Consider the following 18945-nt stretch of genomic DNA (forward strand, 5'->3'; position numbering starts at 1 on the left):
TCTGTAGACTTTTGTTCGCACTTTCTTCTGTCTTAGCAGGTGCTGGACATCGTCCATGATGATTTTATCTGAGTCAGTGTTCTTTAAGTTAATATGTTACTTTCTTTATAAATATAACATACAAATCACATATAGCTCCAAAAATTTGTTTGTAAGATTTAATTTAGTTGAAAATGAATGGGATCTAAATGTTATTGTTTCTACTAATACACTAATACACAAGACCCCAAATAAACGACGTTTGCACAGTATTGTATGTCTCAGGATTTACTGTAATTGACTAAAATCTATATCTGTAGTTACATACATAGGTGTATTTAAAATGACTTTAAGATTGGACTAATTTTTCTTTCATGATATCTTATTTATGCACACATTTCTTTTTATCATACACAGATTCCTCTAAGAAGCTAAAAGATGTTTTGGAGGAGTTTCATGGAAATGGTATACTCTCCAAATACAACCCAGAGCAGGTATGTCTCCTACATGATCTGTGATGACGTGATTAAATGCCATCTAAAAACACATTGTGTCCTCACATTGTGGCTATGAGGTAGCAGGACCAGTCAGCAGTACAGCCTGATTCTCACCCTGAAATGCTTCATCATCAGCTACTCAGTACCGCCTGGACTGACACCACAAAGCCCACGAATCAAGTTACATTACAAAAGGCAGATACACTGATCATTTGCTTAATGGTGTATCACTATTATATTTCTTTGCTTTCTTCCACCTTGACACAAATATTACGCCTGTCTGGGTTTGGCGCCACTGGTTGTGACCCAGAGCCTCTCCTGGATCAATACAAAATAACAGTAGTGCAGTCAGCAGGTCTGCAGGCAGCGTCAGCGAGCCTGTGGTTTAACACTGCCCACATGCTGTCTTTAGTGCAGAGTGCAGGACTTTCCAACACATTTGCTGTCATGACAAGTGAATCAGACATAACCAGAAAAGGAACATCTACATCCTAGAGAAGGCTTTATCCCTAATGTTTTAAGACCATAAAGTAAAAGAGATAGTCGTCGTCTTGTTTTTTTTTTTTTTGTAGTTAGTTTACACCACTGCCCTTCAATGGTAAAAGGCAGTACAAGCCAGTTTAAATCAAAAATCGAGTTCTTGATGTTTTTCCATGCATTTTGTTTAATAGATTAATCGTTTCTCACAGTACACTGGCATGCCATTCCACAGGTGGAATCAAAGTCAAATTTTCAATCAGTATGAACAAGTTAATTATTATGTCGCCACAGGTCTGTTATAAAATTAGTCAGGACACTGTTGGGTTTCTGTATGTAATCGTTTCTTTGTGTTTGGCTGCTGGTGAGCAGGGCAATGGGAAAGGGGAGGGCCATAATAAAATGATAACTTTTAAACCTGCACTGTAAAACATGATGGCCCCATTAAGTTATGTAAATGTATTTCTTCTCTTTAACTCCAATTGTCATGACAGGTTTTGGGATATTGAACTCAAGTTTATAAATTCTTAAAGTAATCCATTGTATTGACTTAACTTTTTGAGTTGAAACAAAGGATTTTCAAGTTGAGTTTACTCACATTTTAAAGGCAGCGGGTGAACGTTATTTTAACCACCTGAAATACTTAGGAAAAACTACAAATTCTAAAAGCCCTGAGTGTCTACTTTCATATGAGCCATTACCCAATACTGTGAAATGTTCCATCTCAAATAAATTCAATGCTGAACACAGGCACCCCAAAAACAGTTGGAAATAATAAAAAAAAAAAATGTTGCCCTCTGGTAAGAAGACTTTTAAAATAAATAAATAAATAAATAAATAATCGGCCAATAAACATTCTTACTATTAGCCATATGACTCGTTTGGCCGGATATCAGGAAAATATGAAGTCATTTTTTTCTGTTTCACTCTATGAGCATTTATTGCCTTCTGCCTCGGAACACATACTGACATGTTCTGGTGATGACTCTCTTTCTCAATTCAATGTTTTAGCATTTAATGAGACTTTCATTATTTTAGATTTGTTTTAAATATACACAGGTATGGAATAAAACTGCTATCCAGTTCATGTAAAGTACATTTATTGTCATTATTATAATTTGATAGTTTTAGCACCCCTAATCCAAACAAGAAGCACTTTTTGAAGTCATTTTTTGCACTTTCTACTCTAAAAGATAAACTTCTCGTGCTGGAAAACAGATCTGGCTCGATACAATACTTTTCATTAATACAGTATTCATATTGGTAATATAATCATCCTAAAAGTATGCAAACTGTCCTACGTGGTCATATTCTTGCCACGTTAGTAGTCCAGCAGTTCTTAGCTAAAGAGAAAAATAAACCATGGTGCTGTGAACACGATGATCAAAGTGTATACTATAAGACTGACTGTAATGGTACTGTATATAATGGTATGACACTGAATGGTCCAAAAATGTGCAGTAATTTATGATGAAATGGTGCAGTGCCTGGTGTGTTCTCCTTTATAGCAAGGCGTATCTCACTCATTATGTGTAGGAATGGATTTACATGTATTTACATGTATTTCCATTGATATATATGTATATATATATACAGCAATATAGTAATCTCACATTGTGCTACCCCAGTTACTACATGTTCCCATACTGCATTACTGGCATATACACACGCATGTTTTCCTCAGCATGGTCTGTGGATTCACACTAGCCTATTGGTATCACTCAGACTTGAATCTTTTCTCTTTTTTTAAGGGAGATCCGATCATGTGAGGTCATGTGCTCCTTCTCTCATTGCTCTGCTCCCTGCCCTCTGGCCTTTTTATTCTTGTCTCTCTGATTGACTTTGAGGCTTTTACAAAAAAGTTTTAATTTTAACAACGCAATGGTTCCAGAGGATTCTGTCAGATGGATCAGTCATTCCAGACCCTCAGCATAACTAAGTCTTATCTTAATCCTATGTTTTGGGGGGATTTTTTTTTCTAAGCTATGTGATTGAACAAATCAATACCCAAAAAGGCAAGGAATAGCAATGATGACATTTTAATGCTGGTCATCAGAAATAACAGCTAGTTCATGGAAGCAGTTCATGGAAGCCTACCAAATGCACCTTAGAGCATTAGAACTTAATTCCCTTTCTGCTTCTATCCTCACCCCTGTGACTGCCAAACAGAAGCAAGATGTTCTCAACCAAGTAAGCCAAAGCCCTCTGCGTTTGCATGCTCTGTGCTTCTATGTGTCTACATGGCCAAACATAATACATAACATAGTGCTCCATTCCTGTTTCTGTCAATGCATCACACACAGGTCATACTGTCTCTTAAATTTTAAAGGTCATAGCCAGCTTCTTATGTGTCTACCATATGTTTAATATTTTTAAAATATGTTGAATGTTGTCTGACACTTTTTTAATGTCTTGATGTTTTTGCAACTGTACACCTTTCTTTTTAATCAGCAGTTTTTAATGTTGTTGTTTTTTTCTGCTTTATTTTTACATGCTCTGTTTCTCAGGGTTTTCCAGTTTTCGTTATAATATATATATGAAATTGTATACAGCTATACAAGTGCAAAAGCACTGCTGGAAAAGGGCATCTGGCCTGTCGCATAGTGCCAGCAAAATAATAGAATAGATGAGATGAGGGTATATATTTTTTTTAAAAGTTAGCTATTACGTATGTCCAAAAGTAGTCTGTTTTTTGTCTCCCGTAATGTTCTACATCTTTCTCTCTCTCATCATATCTTTGTGTGTTGCCTATAGCCTATCGACTATGAGGGCTTCCAGCTCTTCATGGCCACGTACTTAGAGAATGACATCCCGGAGGAACTGTGCCAACATCTCTTCACTTCATTCAAGAGTAAGACCGGAACAAGCAGTTCGCCTGATGTTCCCCGAACCGGAGCAACGCTGCTCGGTAGATATGCTTCTTAAATTACTGATAAGTTCTCCATAGCCACTCTGAAAAAGTTGTGAGATAGCATCTACAAAAATCCTCTTGTATTTATTTTCACCGTCTAGTGAAGCGTTTGGTCATAATATGTAAAATGTCTAGAATGATCGTTTCCTTAGTGTATCACCATCAAGTTTTTTTTTCTTTTCATAATCAACAAATGTGAATAAGAAGAATGTTTATGAATGTTAATATCTGGAAAAAACCGTGATAGTGATCTATCACATACGGTACGTTTGAAACTTGCGTTTGCAAAGATTACACAAGGACATGTACAGAGGTGCTTAAATACTTTACTATATTTTTAAAACAATTAAGTTTTGGGTAGCAGAACACCTCGAGCCAAACTGTTGGGAGATTTTCAAGTGGCTGCTCTGTTGGTGTAGGGAGACCTGTTTTGCTCCCTGGCACTGCTTCCTCAGGCTCTGACTCTCTGTTTATTCTGGGTGAGTAAATAAACAGGACGGATGGATGGATTATGCCCCTTTGTATGCTAAAAACTTACAGTCCAAAAGACCACCTTCTGTTTAAGGGGGTGGGCTTCAAGTCAATGCCTCATAGCTCTCTGCTCTGTCACAAATTTCTCCATAATGTACAGATTGTGCAACAGAGGTGGTCAATGGTGCCATCTAGTGCTAGGAAATGTTTACATTTAACAGTTTTTTTCCACTGGTGATGAATGTTATCCTGTAGGAATTACAGATGAATACTGCATCTCATTGTTTCAGAATCCATAAATATGTTATCAACCTTTTTGCCACTAATTATGCCAAATTTTCTCCCTCACTGCCTTACAAACAGCAAAGAACATTTAGAACACACCAACCTTTCTGATATTCCCACTTTTTCATACACTCATAGTGTTCCCCATCTTTGTCTTCTTCTTTTATGTCCTTTATTCCTCTGTAACTCACTCTGTCTGCAGAACCCAAGTCGATTGATGCAGGTATCTCTATTCAGACAGAAGTGGCCTGCGCTCCTATAACAGGTATCTGTGTGTACAGTGCGACCTGAGAAACATCACCTGTAGCAGCTTTCCACTCCAGAGATACCACATCCCCTCATCATTGTGTTGGTTTTCAGTGTTTTGCCAAATGTGTGACAAATCCTTCGGATTTTGTGTTGTCATTTGATCTTTTTTTAGTGTTCATGGCAAAGAGTAATTGTGCTCACATTTCATATTCTCCATGCTCTACCCAGTGATTAAATACTGTGAAGTGTTGCTTTTATTTCTGTGCACTGTGGTGTCATTCTTCCCCTTCAGCTTTGAAGCACTAAGACCTCTGAGTCACTGTCCTTACCTGCAGGATTCTTGCAGCAGCTCTGTCTGGATACATTTCCTGTTGTTCTCACGTCTTTGACACATCTCAGTTATTTCTGTTTCTTGTTTTAATTGGTCCCCTCTCAGGGATGAATGGGAAAAGTATCCTCAGTGCTATGGGCAGACACGCTTCAGAGCACCCAGCTGGTGTGATGCCAGGATCCGGTGCCACCACCTCGCCATGCTCCTCCCGCTCCTCTTCACAACGCTCAGGCACAGGGGGTCACACTCCTCATCGCTCACCCAAACCCTCAGCAGGCAGCAGCTGCAATGCCCTGGCCCCCACCAAGAGTGCCAACTCGCCTCGACTCTCCCCAGGTTAGAGTCCTCAAAAAGCAGATGTGATTGTCTTTTTTCATTCATTCATTTTTAGTACCTGCATTATTCTGGTAAAGTTCATAGTGAATGTGAAGCCTATCCCAGGAACATTTGGTTTGAGGTAGGAATACACCTTGGATGAGATGCCAGTCCATTGCAGGGCACCATGGCCACACACAGTTGCACACACTTCACACCTAGGCACAAATTAGAGTAGTCAATCCACCTACTAGCATGTTTTGGGAGTAGGGAGGAAACTGGAGAACCCAGAGGAAACCCTTGTGAACATAGAGAGAAAATGAGAAACGAGTAACTTGGCTCAAGATCGAACCAGGGACCCTGCTGTGAGGCAGCAGTGCTACCCATTGCACCTCGCTGTTTGTAAAAAAGACTTAATCTTTTTTACTCATCACAAATGTTCAAGAAAAATTATTGCACATGTAATGCTAGGTAGTAAATCCATATTTATTTATTTTTTGCTAAAAGAAGAAAAATAATTTTTACTTCATTGAAAGTGTATTTTTTTAGTTCAATTTCTCAAATGAACATCTCATATGGTGCATTAAAAAAGAATATCATGAATTTGTGCTTTCAATGTGGAAGACGATTACACAATTACACGCTGCTCATCTGATAAAAGTTGTGAGAACATTGTTTTAGGCAACTGGGAAATAAGGAAGCCATGATTTGTGGAAAATGGCGATGGAATTTAAAATGGCAGTGGAAATGATTGGAAATATCAACTTTTTTGGTAAATTTCTAAGAAAAGACTATGCATAACTAATATTGCACTGTAATTACACTAAGCATCAACTGCAAGTTACATAAGTTTTACCATGTTGAGAACCTCAACAAAAAATAGTCTTTGTAAATATGAAACTAAATGGTAATTTTACTGCCTGTGTCATGCCATCCATCTTTTATTTGCATTTGCATTACTTCTGCATACATCTGCCGTTAGGAGGATTTCCAAACTCATAAAGCGGGTTTGTGTGTTTAATTCCATTAATATGGTTTATATTGACATGAACTAAGATTCATTGACTATATTGGGCATTGTAAAATAAATATTAAAATAGTAGTGATAATGATAAATTAAAAGAGTTTGCTTGATTTGATATGACGCCCAATATGAGAAATAAACACAATACGAGTGTTAAGAGACAAAAGCTTATCTTTATTACATGGTCACTGTTATGTTTTCAGAGCAAAGTCGATCAGACAAGGGGGTGTCTCTGAGGAAAAGTCCATCCCCTCAGAAGAGTTGCACCCCGTCCTCACCACAGATCGTCTTCCTGAAAGACATTGTGTGCTACCTCTCTCTACTGGAGCGAGGGACTCCAGAGGACAAACTAGAGTGTAAGTGTGTTTTCCATCCAACCATCCATCCATTTTCTATTCTGCTCATCCTACTGGGTCACGGGGAACCTGGAGCCTATCCCAGGGAGCATGGGTCACAAGGCTGGGTACACCCTGGACGGGGTGCCAATCCATCTAAGGGCATATAAGTGTGTTTTTCATTTAGTAATACACACATTAGCTCCCTGCGCTCAATCCTCACGCCATTATTCATTGAAGAAGAACCATTCAAGTAGAGTGAATTTTAGAGCCTATATGTTATTGCAGCTTATCATAGAAAGCACCAGCAAACATACGAATTCAAGCAATTGAATAACTGGCTTCTTTATTATATACGTTGCTTTTCATAACGTATCCTATAAGCCACTGAGAAGACAAATATTTTCTGCGTTTTTATATTTGCCCATCATAAAAGACATCTTTTCATATGCAGCTTTTTGAATCACACTCCTGAACAAAAGGTGAAGTAAAGATATTTTTACTTGCATGAATCCATTTTGCTGTGGAAGCCAAACATAATTTAAGACCAATTTCATAGTGGAAAGTGTGTGTTTCTGTAAAGATGCAAAGTCTGCTTTTTGGTTGGAAAGACACCAGGTTTTCATACCAAGTTGAATATTTTTTAGAAAACAAAGATTTGGTGTCATTTTCAAACATGCTTAATAAACTATGAGCAAATTGCTTTTCATTTCCAGTTTTTCCCTTTCAGTCGTTATGAACTCTTGCATTGTGTTCAGATTATATGGCTTAGGATCACAATTATATGTATCCGGTGACTATATTTATCAGACTCTAAATTTGTACTATAAACTCTGTATGCTGGGCCTCTATCAGTGAGCAGAGGCGGAAAGCTAATATTCATATATGCTTCTTTGTATGTAAGATCAGCTGAGCTCAGCTGATTCTTAGAGTTCTGTCTACCCAGAGTTTACATATTTAAAACACCATTATAAAACCCACATGTAACAGTGCCGTTGTGTTGGGCTCAGGGAGCACCTGTCTTTTCCAATGTTGGCCTGTGTGTTAATGAAGTCCCTAAAATTTACAGGATGGGCTCTCTTATCTCTTCTTTCTCTTATTATTCTTGCTCTGCAGTCATGTTCCGGTTGTATGACACGGATGGCAATGGCCTGCTGGACAGCTCAGTAAGTCAGCTACGGTTCTTCAGTTCCAGGTCATATATAACCTGCAGTCTTTTTGGTTCTATTGAACAGCTACATTATAGTCTTACTATTGCATTCATGGATTACTGTATGCATCATCATCATGCAGTCCATTTTTTACCTCCTTCTTTTAGCATTAGACAGCAGCAACTTAGAGAGGGAAATTCAGATAATGATATGTCTGGTTTCATCAGATATTTTAAGGGAAGGCTGACAGGAAACCAGGGTCATTCTGAGATTGAGTGGTTTCAGTCTGCATTGTGCATTTATTATCATTAAATATTAAACTCAATCTAACTCTAGCATAAATATCCACTCAGGAACTGGACCGTATCATCAATCAGATGGTCCATGTAGCAGAATACCTGGAATGGGACTCAACAGAGCTGAAGCCAGTAAGTTCACCCTTGTATTTGAAGTTCACATGTGCTTATAGTCTACTGAAAAAGTTTGTATCATCCATTGTTTTTTGTAAATGAAATTAGAAAATATATATCTATTTTTGCAATTTATCCACAAATAACAAAAATTCCAAAAAGTTCCAAATGAAATGATTGTCCAATCCAATACACAGACATAGACATAAACTCAAAAATAGATTTTTTTTTAAAACAACCAGAAGAAAAAATCGAAGTTTTTCCACGTATGTGCTTCTGTTGCAGATCTTGAAGGAGATGATGGAGGAGATTGACTACGACCATGATGGAACAGTCACACTAGAAGAGTGGATCAGAGGGGGAATGACCACTATCCCCTTGCTGGTACTGCTGGGCATGGAGACGGTGAGTCAGAGCTCATGTGTGTGCATAAATGTGTCTCTCTGATACTAAAGTCATAAAGCCAGCTGTACTGAAGGCTGAGTACTGGACTGAAAAATTAGGGCATGTGTAGTTGTTGAGAGTGATTCTTTCCCTTCTCCTTCTCCTCATCTATTCTCAGAATGTACAAGAAGATGGGCAGCATGTATGGAGACTGAAGCACTTCAACAAGCCAGCATACTGTAACTACTGTCACACTATGCTGTTAGGAGTGCGTAAACAAGGCCTTTGCTGCTCACGTAAGCACCTGATCTGTATGCTGAAATATTGTGATGATGTGATGGAGCTATAAAGGAAAACCAGTAAGTGTCATCCTCCAAAAGGAATATAAATGATAAAAAGGAGTCATGGAGCATTTTGGGGTTGGGATTTTTGTCATCTTTTTTTTTTGTATCAATTTATGGACTTGCTTCAAGGTATACATCATAAAAGAGCTTTGTCTTTCCATTTAATTTGTCTGACAGCTATAAATATAATTGCATATAAGCATAATTTGAATTATTTGAAGACATGACACTCCAACCTTCCCCCAAGCTTAATGATTAACTTCCTCAATCCACTTTTCTTTGGCAGTATGCAAGTACACAGTCCATGAGCGCTGTGTGTCCAAAGACATTGCTGCTTGCATCAGCACCTATGCCAAGTCCCGCAGACACACCAATGTGAGTAAACCAGACACAAAATACATCTGGCACAGGTTTGTTACACACACATACTGTACATACCTACCCACTATATATTACATATACTATACAATACTATAAAGTAGATCATTTTTTATCTAAAACTTATTAGCATGACAGTGTTTATTACCCTAGCTGTTGTTTTAGAAAGGTATGAAATGGTGTGTTTAAATGTTTGTTTCTCTAAGATTTTATCTACCTCTTAAGTTTAGAAAGGTAGAAAGTATGTCAACTGTTTTAAAATCAGTGTCTCTTATCAAACATTTCATATCAATCATATTCCAGAGAGCATTCCTATAAAGTATGCAACTCACTAATTTGTCCACTTTCCATTATTTTTACTTATCTGAATCTAAGCTCTCATAAGTGAATGTGTCAGGGACGTTATAAGAACATTTTGTGTTTGCGTACAAGTAGCTGTGTAAACAAAGAGATAGGAAATGGTATAAAACATGTAGCAAAGCTTGTGCAGTTAACCTCTAATTTGTTTTACTGATTCAAAGCTTCTGGAATTGACACCTGGGCTTAGCCTGTTTGTGTTGTAAACAACTACAGAAACGATGTTCACTATAGGCAAAAGATATGTGTACTGTGAGATCATAATCTTATAGCACATCAATGTTAATTTGGTATAGAAGCTGCTATTATTGCATCATACAATTGGTAGAGTTGTTGAATATTTTAATAAACAAAATACACCCATGTAGAAAGTGGAATGATATTTTATGGTCAGTGATTTTGTCTGTTTCTTTGTTTAGCAATTTCAGTATAGAATTATAATACTGTTACATCTGATACTCTTCTTTGTGTTCTTTGTCTTGTTAAGGAAAGAAGGGATCCTTTTTATTTTGTTGGACGTGAAGACATAAATCATTTTTGTAATTGAAATAACCAAACCATGGGTTACTGAGTATAAAATCTGAGAGGTGGGACTAGTCTACATAACAAAGGCAGTCAACAGCAGAGAGCCGAGAAACCGAAGTATCCTCAGTTTACAGAATATGAGTCTGGTCCTTATTTTTCCTTATTTTTGATTATCTAAATCTGCTGTATCCGTCTTTTATGAGTACATATGGGCTAAATTGGACTCCACATTGTTATTACACTCAGTTGCTGTTTTGTGGTCAGAAATGAATGAGTCAGATGGCACAACATGTGCCAGAAAAGTGGCCTTTTTGAACGGACAGGATGGAAGGGGGGAATGCATATCCAAGACACTGTAAGATAAAACCATAATTTGGAAAATCTGGTTTTTGGTACTGAATTACAGCCTGTTAATCTATTTTGTACGTGATATATCCATTTGTGGATTGAGAATGGAACCAGATAAATGCAGAAATACGAACACATTTAAAAGGAGTTGATGATGTTTTATTGGTTACTAACCTGATTTTTTTGGTCTGGCCCACTTAACATTGGATAAAAATGAAATGTGGCCCATTACCTACAATGACATTTTGACCAAAAAAAAGAGAAAATTCATTTTTTTTTATTTTTGTTTAGTTGGGTTATGTTTTTATGTTTTCGCACAGTTTGTAACATTCCCTCTTTCCTCTCTGCAGGCTATGCAGCATGTATGGATGGAGGGCAATTCTCCAACCAAGTGTGATCGATGTCACCGCAGTATCAAGTACTACCAGGGCCTTACTGGTCTTCATTGTGTTTGGTGTCAAATTACTGTAAGTATACATATCACTGTCTGGTGGCCGTTAAAAGGTTGACATCAAATTTCTGCTTCGACTTTAAGCAGTCAGTTTGCTTATTACAGGCTTAATTGAAAATAATGTCAGTGTTTCAGTGTTTGAACAGTTCTTCACTGTACTGCACTGTATTTAGATATATTTTACTGTACATTAGGAGGTAGTTTTGATGAACTATGAACAAATGAACAATTTTAAAGAATAATAAAAATTTATTTCTTTTTGGTTTCAATAATATAGAGATTATTTTAGTTTAAGATATTGTAATGTGTGCTTTCTTCCTAATGGTGGCAGTATTTCCTTTGCTTTATACTATCCTGCTGAACTTTAGCATGCCCAGTGTAAATCAATCAACTACATGTTACATTTTTGAAAAACCTCTCTCAGACACAGTGCTCAGTGGAACATCAAATTTAATTATTTTTACTAACATTGTGTTCCTGTATGAGTCAAGGGAAAGAGGAGCAGACTTTATTAGCTCAGGCTATTGGTGAGTCTCTGGTTCTTTACTGCAGATTTCTATTTTTATCTGCAGCTCCATAATAAGTGTGCATCTCATGTGAAGCCAGATTGTGATGGTGGAGCATTGAAAGACCACACCCTCTTGCCATCTTACATCTGCCCTGTTGTACTGGTCAGTCCAGTCTTTTAATTCATGCTCTGTATCTGTTTAACAAGCTCTAACACATGTTGGATGTTATTGCATAATTGAAACACTCTGCCTTTTCTCTTGGTCTCAGGACCGTCACTCTGTAGTAAAAAGAGGAGAGGGTGAGTCCTCCCCCAACACCAGTCCTGATGACTCCAACCAGTGCTTTAAGTTCACTGGCGATGGTCAAGCACTACAGGTCAGCTATCATAATGCAGGCTGGTTGTTGTCTAAACAAGTTCAGATACTTTAACTGAGTCTTTGTATTTTAATGTGGATGTGCTGTCTCTGTTTTTCCTTTTATCCATTTTCAGATCACCCCTCTTCCGGGAACACATCCCTTACTGGTGCTGGTTAATCCAAAGAGTGGTGGTCGGCAGGGAGAAAGGTGCGAGGCATTGTTTTTTTTACTCACTATTTCACAACCATGGAAATGTTATATTTACCTGACCATCATTTTACACCAGAGCATTCTATATGTCACTGTGTCATACAGTTTTATGATATTATGTTGTTTAAGTGATTTCAGAACTTCAAACCGATTTGTCAGTGGTCAGAATTTCTGCTTTCTGTAATCCTAATGTGCATAGCTAGCATGTCCACCATGTCTATTCTGCTATTCCTGCTGGTCACTCTGTCCTAAATATCATCAAAGCAAACAGGAGGCAGCACTGCTGTTCAAGAAGGATGAATGTAGGTGTTGTTACAGCTCTCACCGCCCACCACACATCCTCAATTTGCCGAGGGACCAATTTGGGATCCAGCAGGAGCGTCACCATAGCAACGTACTTATAAATACCAATAATGGCCCGATTATTCCCTATTATTAGACTCAAGCTCACACAAAGACGTGTTAACTGCCCCAGATCCGAAAAAGAACACTATTTGAACTGTTCCCTTGATGCAAATAAGTCGATGAAATGGTCATCACTGAATCAGATTGGGTACCTATTGTACTTTTCCATTGCCTTCATGGTGTTCACCGCTTTGAAAGCTAGCTCGGGAGGTTTAGACTCTTAACTCTGCCTCTGTATTCTTTCCAATTGAAAGAATGGTGTTTTTAATGGTTATAAGTGCTCAGAGTATCGCTTCTCCTAACGTAATGAGCAATGCTCTAGACTAAAAGCTTTTTGTATGATGCGCTTCAGACTTTCAGACTCTCTGTTTCTCTCTCTCTGTGCCCCCCCTTGTTTCTTCTACTGAGACAGAAAGAAGCAGTAAGAGATTAAAAAACAAAACAACAGTGAAGGGCAGTGCAGAGATTTCATTTATAATTTCAAGTAGTACCTGCTTGTCACAGATACTGAAAGCTGCTTAACTGTGTGTGTGTGTGTGTGTGTGTGTGTGTGTGTGAGGGTGTGAGAAAGAGAGCGAGAATGTATGAAGTGCATCAGTTGGTCTTCATGTTTTTTTTTTAAATAAATCTCTCCATAGCTTTTTATCATTCACTATAACTCACAGTTGTCTGTTTTTCTCCATAAGGGTATTGCGGAAGTTCCAGTACCTGCTTAACCCCAGACAGGTTTACAGTCTAGATCGTGGAGGGCCCATGGTAGGGTAAGTCACCAGAAAGAACACTGAACATGATAGTTTGGAGGATTAGTGGGAGAATTTTTTTTTGTGAGATCTTTTCTTGTGGATTATCGTAGACTGAATGAATTACACACTTGTCAGCCTTTTTTTGTGTGGTAACTCTGCCTTCTAACATCAGAGTAGGCTACAAGGAGTAAAGACTCAAAATACACAGAAAGAAAAGCTTTCTTTTTCCACCAATAAAAACAACAGATGAACCAACTGACATGAATTTGGAATGGCAGACGGTTGTGTAGATGTTTTGAATTTTCCAATGCTAACTAATTAGTAAGCTGCATCTCAGCTCAATTTTTTTTCTGGAAAGACATGGTGCACTCACTTTCCATCAAGGCAAATGGAGAACGTTTTGAGGTCGTTAATGTGAAATAAACTCTATCAAATTATGTTTGACTTACATAGACATTAGACAAACTAACATCGGCTATTGGTATTTATTATGCATGCCATAAAAATTTTCAGCCAAAAAGATAGTCAAAATGGTACTTTTTCAATTGAAAGATCAGAAAAAAAAGATTAAGTAGGCCTACAACAAAGTGTTAAACAGACTTTTAATGGTAACGATAACTAAAAATGTGTTGGCTCTTCTGCAGCATTCAGCTCATACATGTTCATGACATTCATTGGTTCAAACAGTCAAGCCAGTTGCAGTAGAAACTGGAGTGTTCATATACAGTATACCAGGGTTTATGGTAACTACCAGGCACTTGGAAGAGCAGAAAAGCAGCATATTTTTTTCCTCCCAAGCACCTGGTGGTTACAGTAAAAACCCAATATATATGTTCACTGCAGTTTCTACCTTGGACAAATGATTTGAGATAGAACTGTACTGAAAATGTACAGTATTTCCTCAGGCCACAGAAAGCACATATCACCACCAAGTTTTGATCCACCCATGCTTTTGAAGTCATTATTTCTTGGCTGTTGAATGCCTTCTTCAAAACATTCACGCAGTTTTTAAAAAAATTATAACAAGTACACCCTTGTCACATCCCTGCATGTCTATAGATCTAAAATCATCTAAAATCAACTTGGCCATAGGGCAGTTCAGAAAGCATAGGACCAGCAGAGCATCTTAAGCAGACACATTTACTGTGACTCACAGAGCCAGTGGTAAAGTCCCCTATTGTGCAATTATCTTTTCAAGCACCCCTGGGTGTAGGTACTGGGTAGGAAAAAGTTTGACTGTACACTTAAAGCAGGATGAGGTGTTTCTTTCTTTTAATTTCCATAAAAACTGCAAGACCATCACTCTAGCTTCTCTCAGGACTAACTCATAAAAACACCCACCTGTCCCAAGTAAATTAACCTCTGGACCCTGCACAATTAAGTAACTGCCAGGTAATCCACAAACCTAACCAATGTGGAGCTCTGTGTACTCTTGTAAGACCCTTCAACAGTATTTTAATTTCTTATGTTTTAAAGAAGACATCATCATCAAAAAGGGGGTGTTAAAGTGCATCATATGTGACAACTAGCACTGAGACCAGAACTACAAAAATGGCAACAAAAAATTGTCTATTCCAGTGGATTTATTAAACATTCATTAAAATCCTCTGGAAATTGATTTTGTGCATATAGTGTGTACCAACATTGCAGTATTCAACAGTGAGAGTGTGTTCCTGGGAAAAAGAAAAGTCTGGTGAAGCTAAGGACTAGCCTCAAACTCTACTGGAAATTTCATTTCCAAAAATGGGAGAATTATGTTCTGAATATGTTATGCACTGTAAATATTGTGTCTTTGAGGTGCAGATTAAAGTGTAGGTATAGTTCAACTCAGTTTTTTATTTTATTGAAAGATAGAAAATGTTTGATGGTTTTGCTTCCTTCAGAGAAAATTGATGCAGTGATAAATGACTTGGGTATGTGCCACATCTTGAATCTTTATTCATTCATTCACCTTCACTAAACGCTTCACTCTGGTCACGGTTGCGTTGGATTCGGAGCCTATCCCAGAAACACTGGGAACAAGGTGGGAATTCACCTTGGATGAGCCACCAGTCCATTGCAGGGCACCATGCACACACATGCACATGCTCATCTGTCAAGGGGCAATTTAGAGGAGCCAATCCAACTACAGCCATGTTTTTGGGAGGTGGGAGGAAACTGTTAAACCTGGAGGAAACCCATGTGATGTTGGGAGGGAATGCAAAACATTGCACAGTTTTAAATTCATGAATTCGTCCCTATATAATAAAAATGTATTGATGAGTCATCCTTCCTGAAGAAGGTTAATCACTGTTTTCTATGGAATATGAATCATTGAGTCAGGGATTGAGACAAACATTTATCTGACAGACAAGTGATGGAGAAATCTGAACCATCAGTAGCAATATAATTTAATCCATAACAACTTTCTAATGACTAATTCAAAGCATCTGGTATACAGATGTAATTATCAAGATGTGTGTTGCACTGAATAACTGTATGTCATCATGTGGTCCTAAGTTACTCATAGTTTTGCATGTGTGACACGTTAACCATTAACACACTTCATAGAAGTACGAACCCCTGCACGTGCACACAGACAAGCACGCACGCACACACTCACACAGAGACACATGCATGTTACGCTTCAGAACATTCTGTACCTCTGAGTGAGTTGTTCAACAGGGCATTTCACTCAGGAAAAAAAAAAACAAGAACAAAAGGTGAAGTTGCAACACAGAAGAGCAGCCAACCCATTCTCTCCGACATGCTAACCCCCCCTTCCTCAGCACCACCACCACCACCCCGCACACACACACCCCACACACGACCAGAGCTGTGCTCAGTTTGAAAAAGCCATTCAGAGAAAGGAATGCGAGGGAGATACTGAGAGCTGCTCAGGCACTAATGTGGGAGCGCACAGGAGAACTAAAACCATAGATTAAAAATATAAATATAGCAGAAATGTGTAATAATAGTTTTATTATAAAGAGCAATCATCTTTTTTTGTAAATAATGCTGTTTCTATAGTTATAATTACACACTGTAATGCCTTTTGGAAAAGGATTTTGCCATTCTTAGCAGTCGTGCTCTCTTGTGATTTTAGCATGAGACCCATACTTCAGCATTAAGTAGGAAATTGAAATTAGGAAGAGATAGCTTTGCATGTTATGTCATACCTGTAGGCATTTTTACTCCAAGACTGAGTTACTAAGACTTTCCTGTTTCCTGAGATCATGTGTCTCTTGTACCGGGATACAAAGGGTGGAGGTTGAGTTTATGCAGAATAAGGTGAATTGTAATGCATTGTGTATACAGATTTCTGGTTTGTTCTCTTCCTACACCTCAGCAACTAAATTCTGTGCCTTTCAAACAAAACAGTCACTCGATGGGTATTACCACAATGTAATAAACACAGCATTTGTCTTGCCTTTAATGTGGAGCCACATTTACAGTGATTACACTCTCATTTCCTCATAGTTATACTTCTCCATATTGACTCAATGTCTCCAGCTTCATCATGGGTGTGCAAAGATGTCGGGATGTAGAGTTGCAATGTATTGGGAACTTTTTAAACATTCATTTCAGTCTTTTCATGCCCTGTGCACATTGTATTATTCATTAAGGGTGGGAGGGTTGGTGTAATGTAAACCAGGGCGTGTACGGTGCCATGTAGGTATTTGGGGGCAGTTAAAAGCTTCCATTTAAAACTTAGAACAAAGTATCTTTTTTTTCTTCTTTTTTTCTTTTTTATAATATATGCTGAAAGTCCACACAAATTGTCAGTGTCTCATAGAATAATGCTTGTATCATATTGTATATGTTCTGTAAGATTGATAGAATTGGTTGCTGATATAGATCAATAAAGAGTGTTGTAGCTCAATTACCTATTATTATATTATACAGTATATATTATATATTTTATTTTTAAAAGCCCCCATGAAAAAAATTAAGGACATCTGCCTGATCTTCTGACTTTTTTCCATTGCCTTCCAGATTAAACTTTTTCCGTGATGTGCCTGATTTCCGAGTATTGGCCTGTGGAGGAGATGGAACAGTGGGCTGGATCTTGGATTGCATTGGTAAGTGTAGCGTTGAAGTTTTTTCATTTGGAAGATGCTTTTATCCAAGGCATCTAACAATTGAGACAAGCATTTGGCGGTTAAAACCCTACTCAAGGGCCCAACAGTGACAGCTTGGTAGGATTTGAACTCTCAGCGTTCCGATCAGTAGTCTAGAGCCCTAACTCAAATGGCATATTTGACTTTATATTAACTGGAGCTGAAATCAAGGGTGAACTGAACTATTTTAAACATTGTCTCACGTGTTCTGCCATAGATGTCTTAACTATGGCCAATGATTTAAATATTAAAGCTCAGTGGGCTAAATTGGGAGAAAAAAAAAAAAAAAAGAAACAACTCAGTGAAGAACTTGCACATATAATCATAGTAACATTTAATGGGCCTCTGAAAGGATTATAAATTCATAAATTACCTAGGAATTGTGTACACTCATCTGTGACTTCTTTCATATGACTGAGTGGTGGATAGCAGTGAAGAGATAATGGCTTGCCTTTCCCCCCACTGACAACCATGGTGATGTTAATGGGTAAGCATTACAGAGGAGCCAGCATGGGGGGTGATAGACAGTGCCATTAAGTGCTGATTTGAATCAGTTTCATCTGATCCTGGATCGGTGGTTTTGAGCTGTTATTCTCATGGGAGCCAGTGAGTGTCCATTAGTGGAAGAGCAGGGGAAAGCCAACTTTGTTGAAGTAGCCTGAGTGCTGATTTAAGAGCACCTTCATTGCTCCTTTAATGGCAAAAACTGACTTTTAATTAAATCAACCTGATCCTCGATCAGCTTTCTGGAGTTTCTTCTAGCTCCTCACCCACATGAGCTTAACATGCATTAGAAAATAGCTTCTGATGGCAGACGATGGTTAATCTTTGTGGTTAGGCAATAAATCTACGGAGTATCAACAAATGCAATATCTCAACAGGCCTTGTGCAAACTACAGGACAGAGAGCCATACTAGGATGATCAGCAAGTGAAGAAATATTGCATATACAGTCCTACTATAAATAAATATAAATAAGAGACACGTGCACTTTCTTTTGGCTAGTAGACTTGTATTATGCACTTCATGCTTTTGTGGGCATTTGCTGTCTATCTATCTATCTATCTATCTATATGTTGGGGGGGGGGGGGGGGGGGGGGTTTCAGTGTACACTGTAAGCATTAAGAATGCATTCAAGTACTTTTGGATTTTTTGCAGTGTTTTCTGTGCTGTTCTCCAGATAAGGCTAATTTTGCCTGCCACCCTCCTGTCGCCATCCTACCACTGGGTACTGGGAATGACCTGGCACGCTGCCTCCGCTGGGGTGGAGGTGAGACCTTTATATATGTTTATGCACTGGGAGGTATTTCCTACTGGATAACTATTCAGGTTACTGTTAAGGCTAAAATTTGTACTCGAGTAATTGTACTTGAGTTATATTTAGTTATTATTTCCATCA

The 18945-nt window shown here is 38.1% G+C and overlaps 1 protein-coding gene across 4 annotated transcripts in view; it reads left to right on the forward strand.

Annotated features, from left to right (window-relative positions):
- LOC108266954 (diacylglycerol kinase beta) overlaps positions 1–18945 on the forward strand; it is a 106731-nt gene that overhangs the window by 44321 nt on the left and 43465 nt on the right. For 2 of the 4 annotated variants that reach the window (XM_053681023.1, XM_047156027.2), the window contains exons 3-19: positions 397–473; positions 3708–3861; positions 4823–4885; positions 5306–5536; positions 6743–6895; positions 7991–8040; positions 8379–8453; positions 8721–8840; positions 8998–9115; positions 9450–9538; positions 11122–11238; positions 11795–11893; positions 12000–12107; positions 12223–12296; positions 13391–13465; positions 17423–17508; positions 18727–18816. In XM_053681023.1, the coding sequence (XP_053536998.1) occupies positions 397–473; positions 3708–3861; positions 4823–4885; positions 5306–5536; positions 6743–6895; positions 7991–8040; positions 8379–8453; positions 8721–8840; positions 8998–9115; positions 9450–9538; positions 11122–11238; positions 11795–11893; positions 12000–12107; positions 12223–12296; positions 13391–13465; positions 17423–17508; positions 18727–18816 (1779 nt within the window). Of the gene's footprint in view, positions 1–396; positions 474–498; positions 3144–3707; positions 3862–4822; positions 4886–5305; positions 5537–6742; positions 6896–7990; positions 8041–8378; positions 8454–8720; positions 8841–8997; positions 9116–9449; positions 9539–11121; positions 11239–11794; positions 11894–11999; positions 12108–12222; positions 12297–13390; positions 13466–17422; positions 17509–18726; positions 18817–18945 lie in introns of those variants that run through there. The other 2 variants (XM_053681024.1, XM_053681025.1) reach the window with 2 other exon arrangements.

The sequence above is a fragment of the Ictalurus punctatus genome, chromosome 6 (genome assembly GCF_001660625.3).
Source record: "Ictalurus punctatus breed USDA103 chromosome 6, Coco_2.0, whole genome shotgun sequence".
NCBI classification, from domain to species: Eukaryota; Metazoa; Chordata; class Actinopteri; order Siluriformes; family Ictaluridae; genus Ictalurus; species Ictalurus punctatus.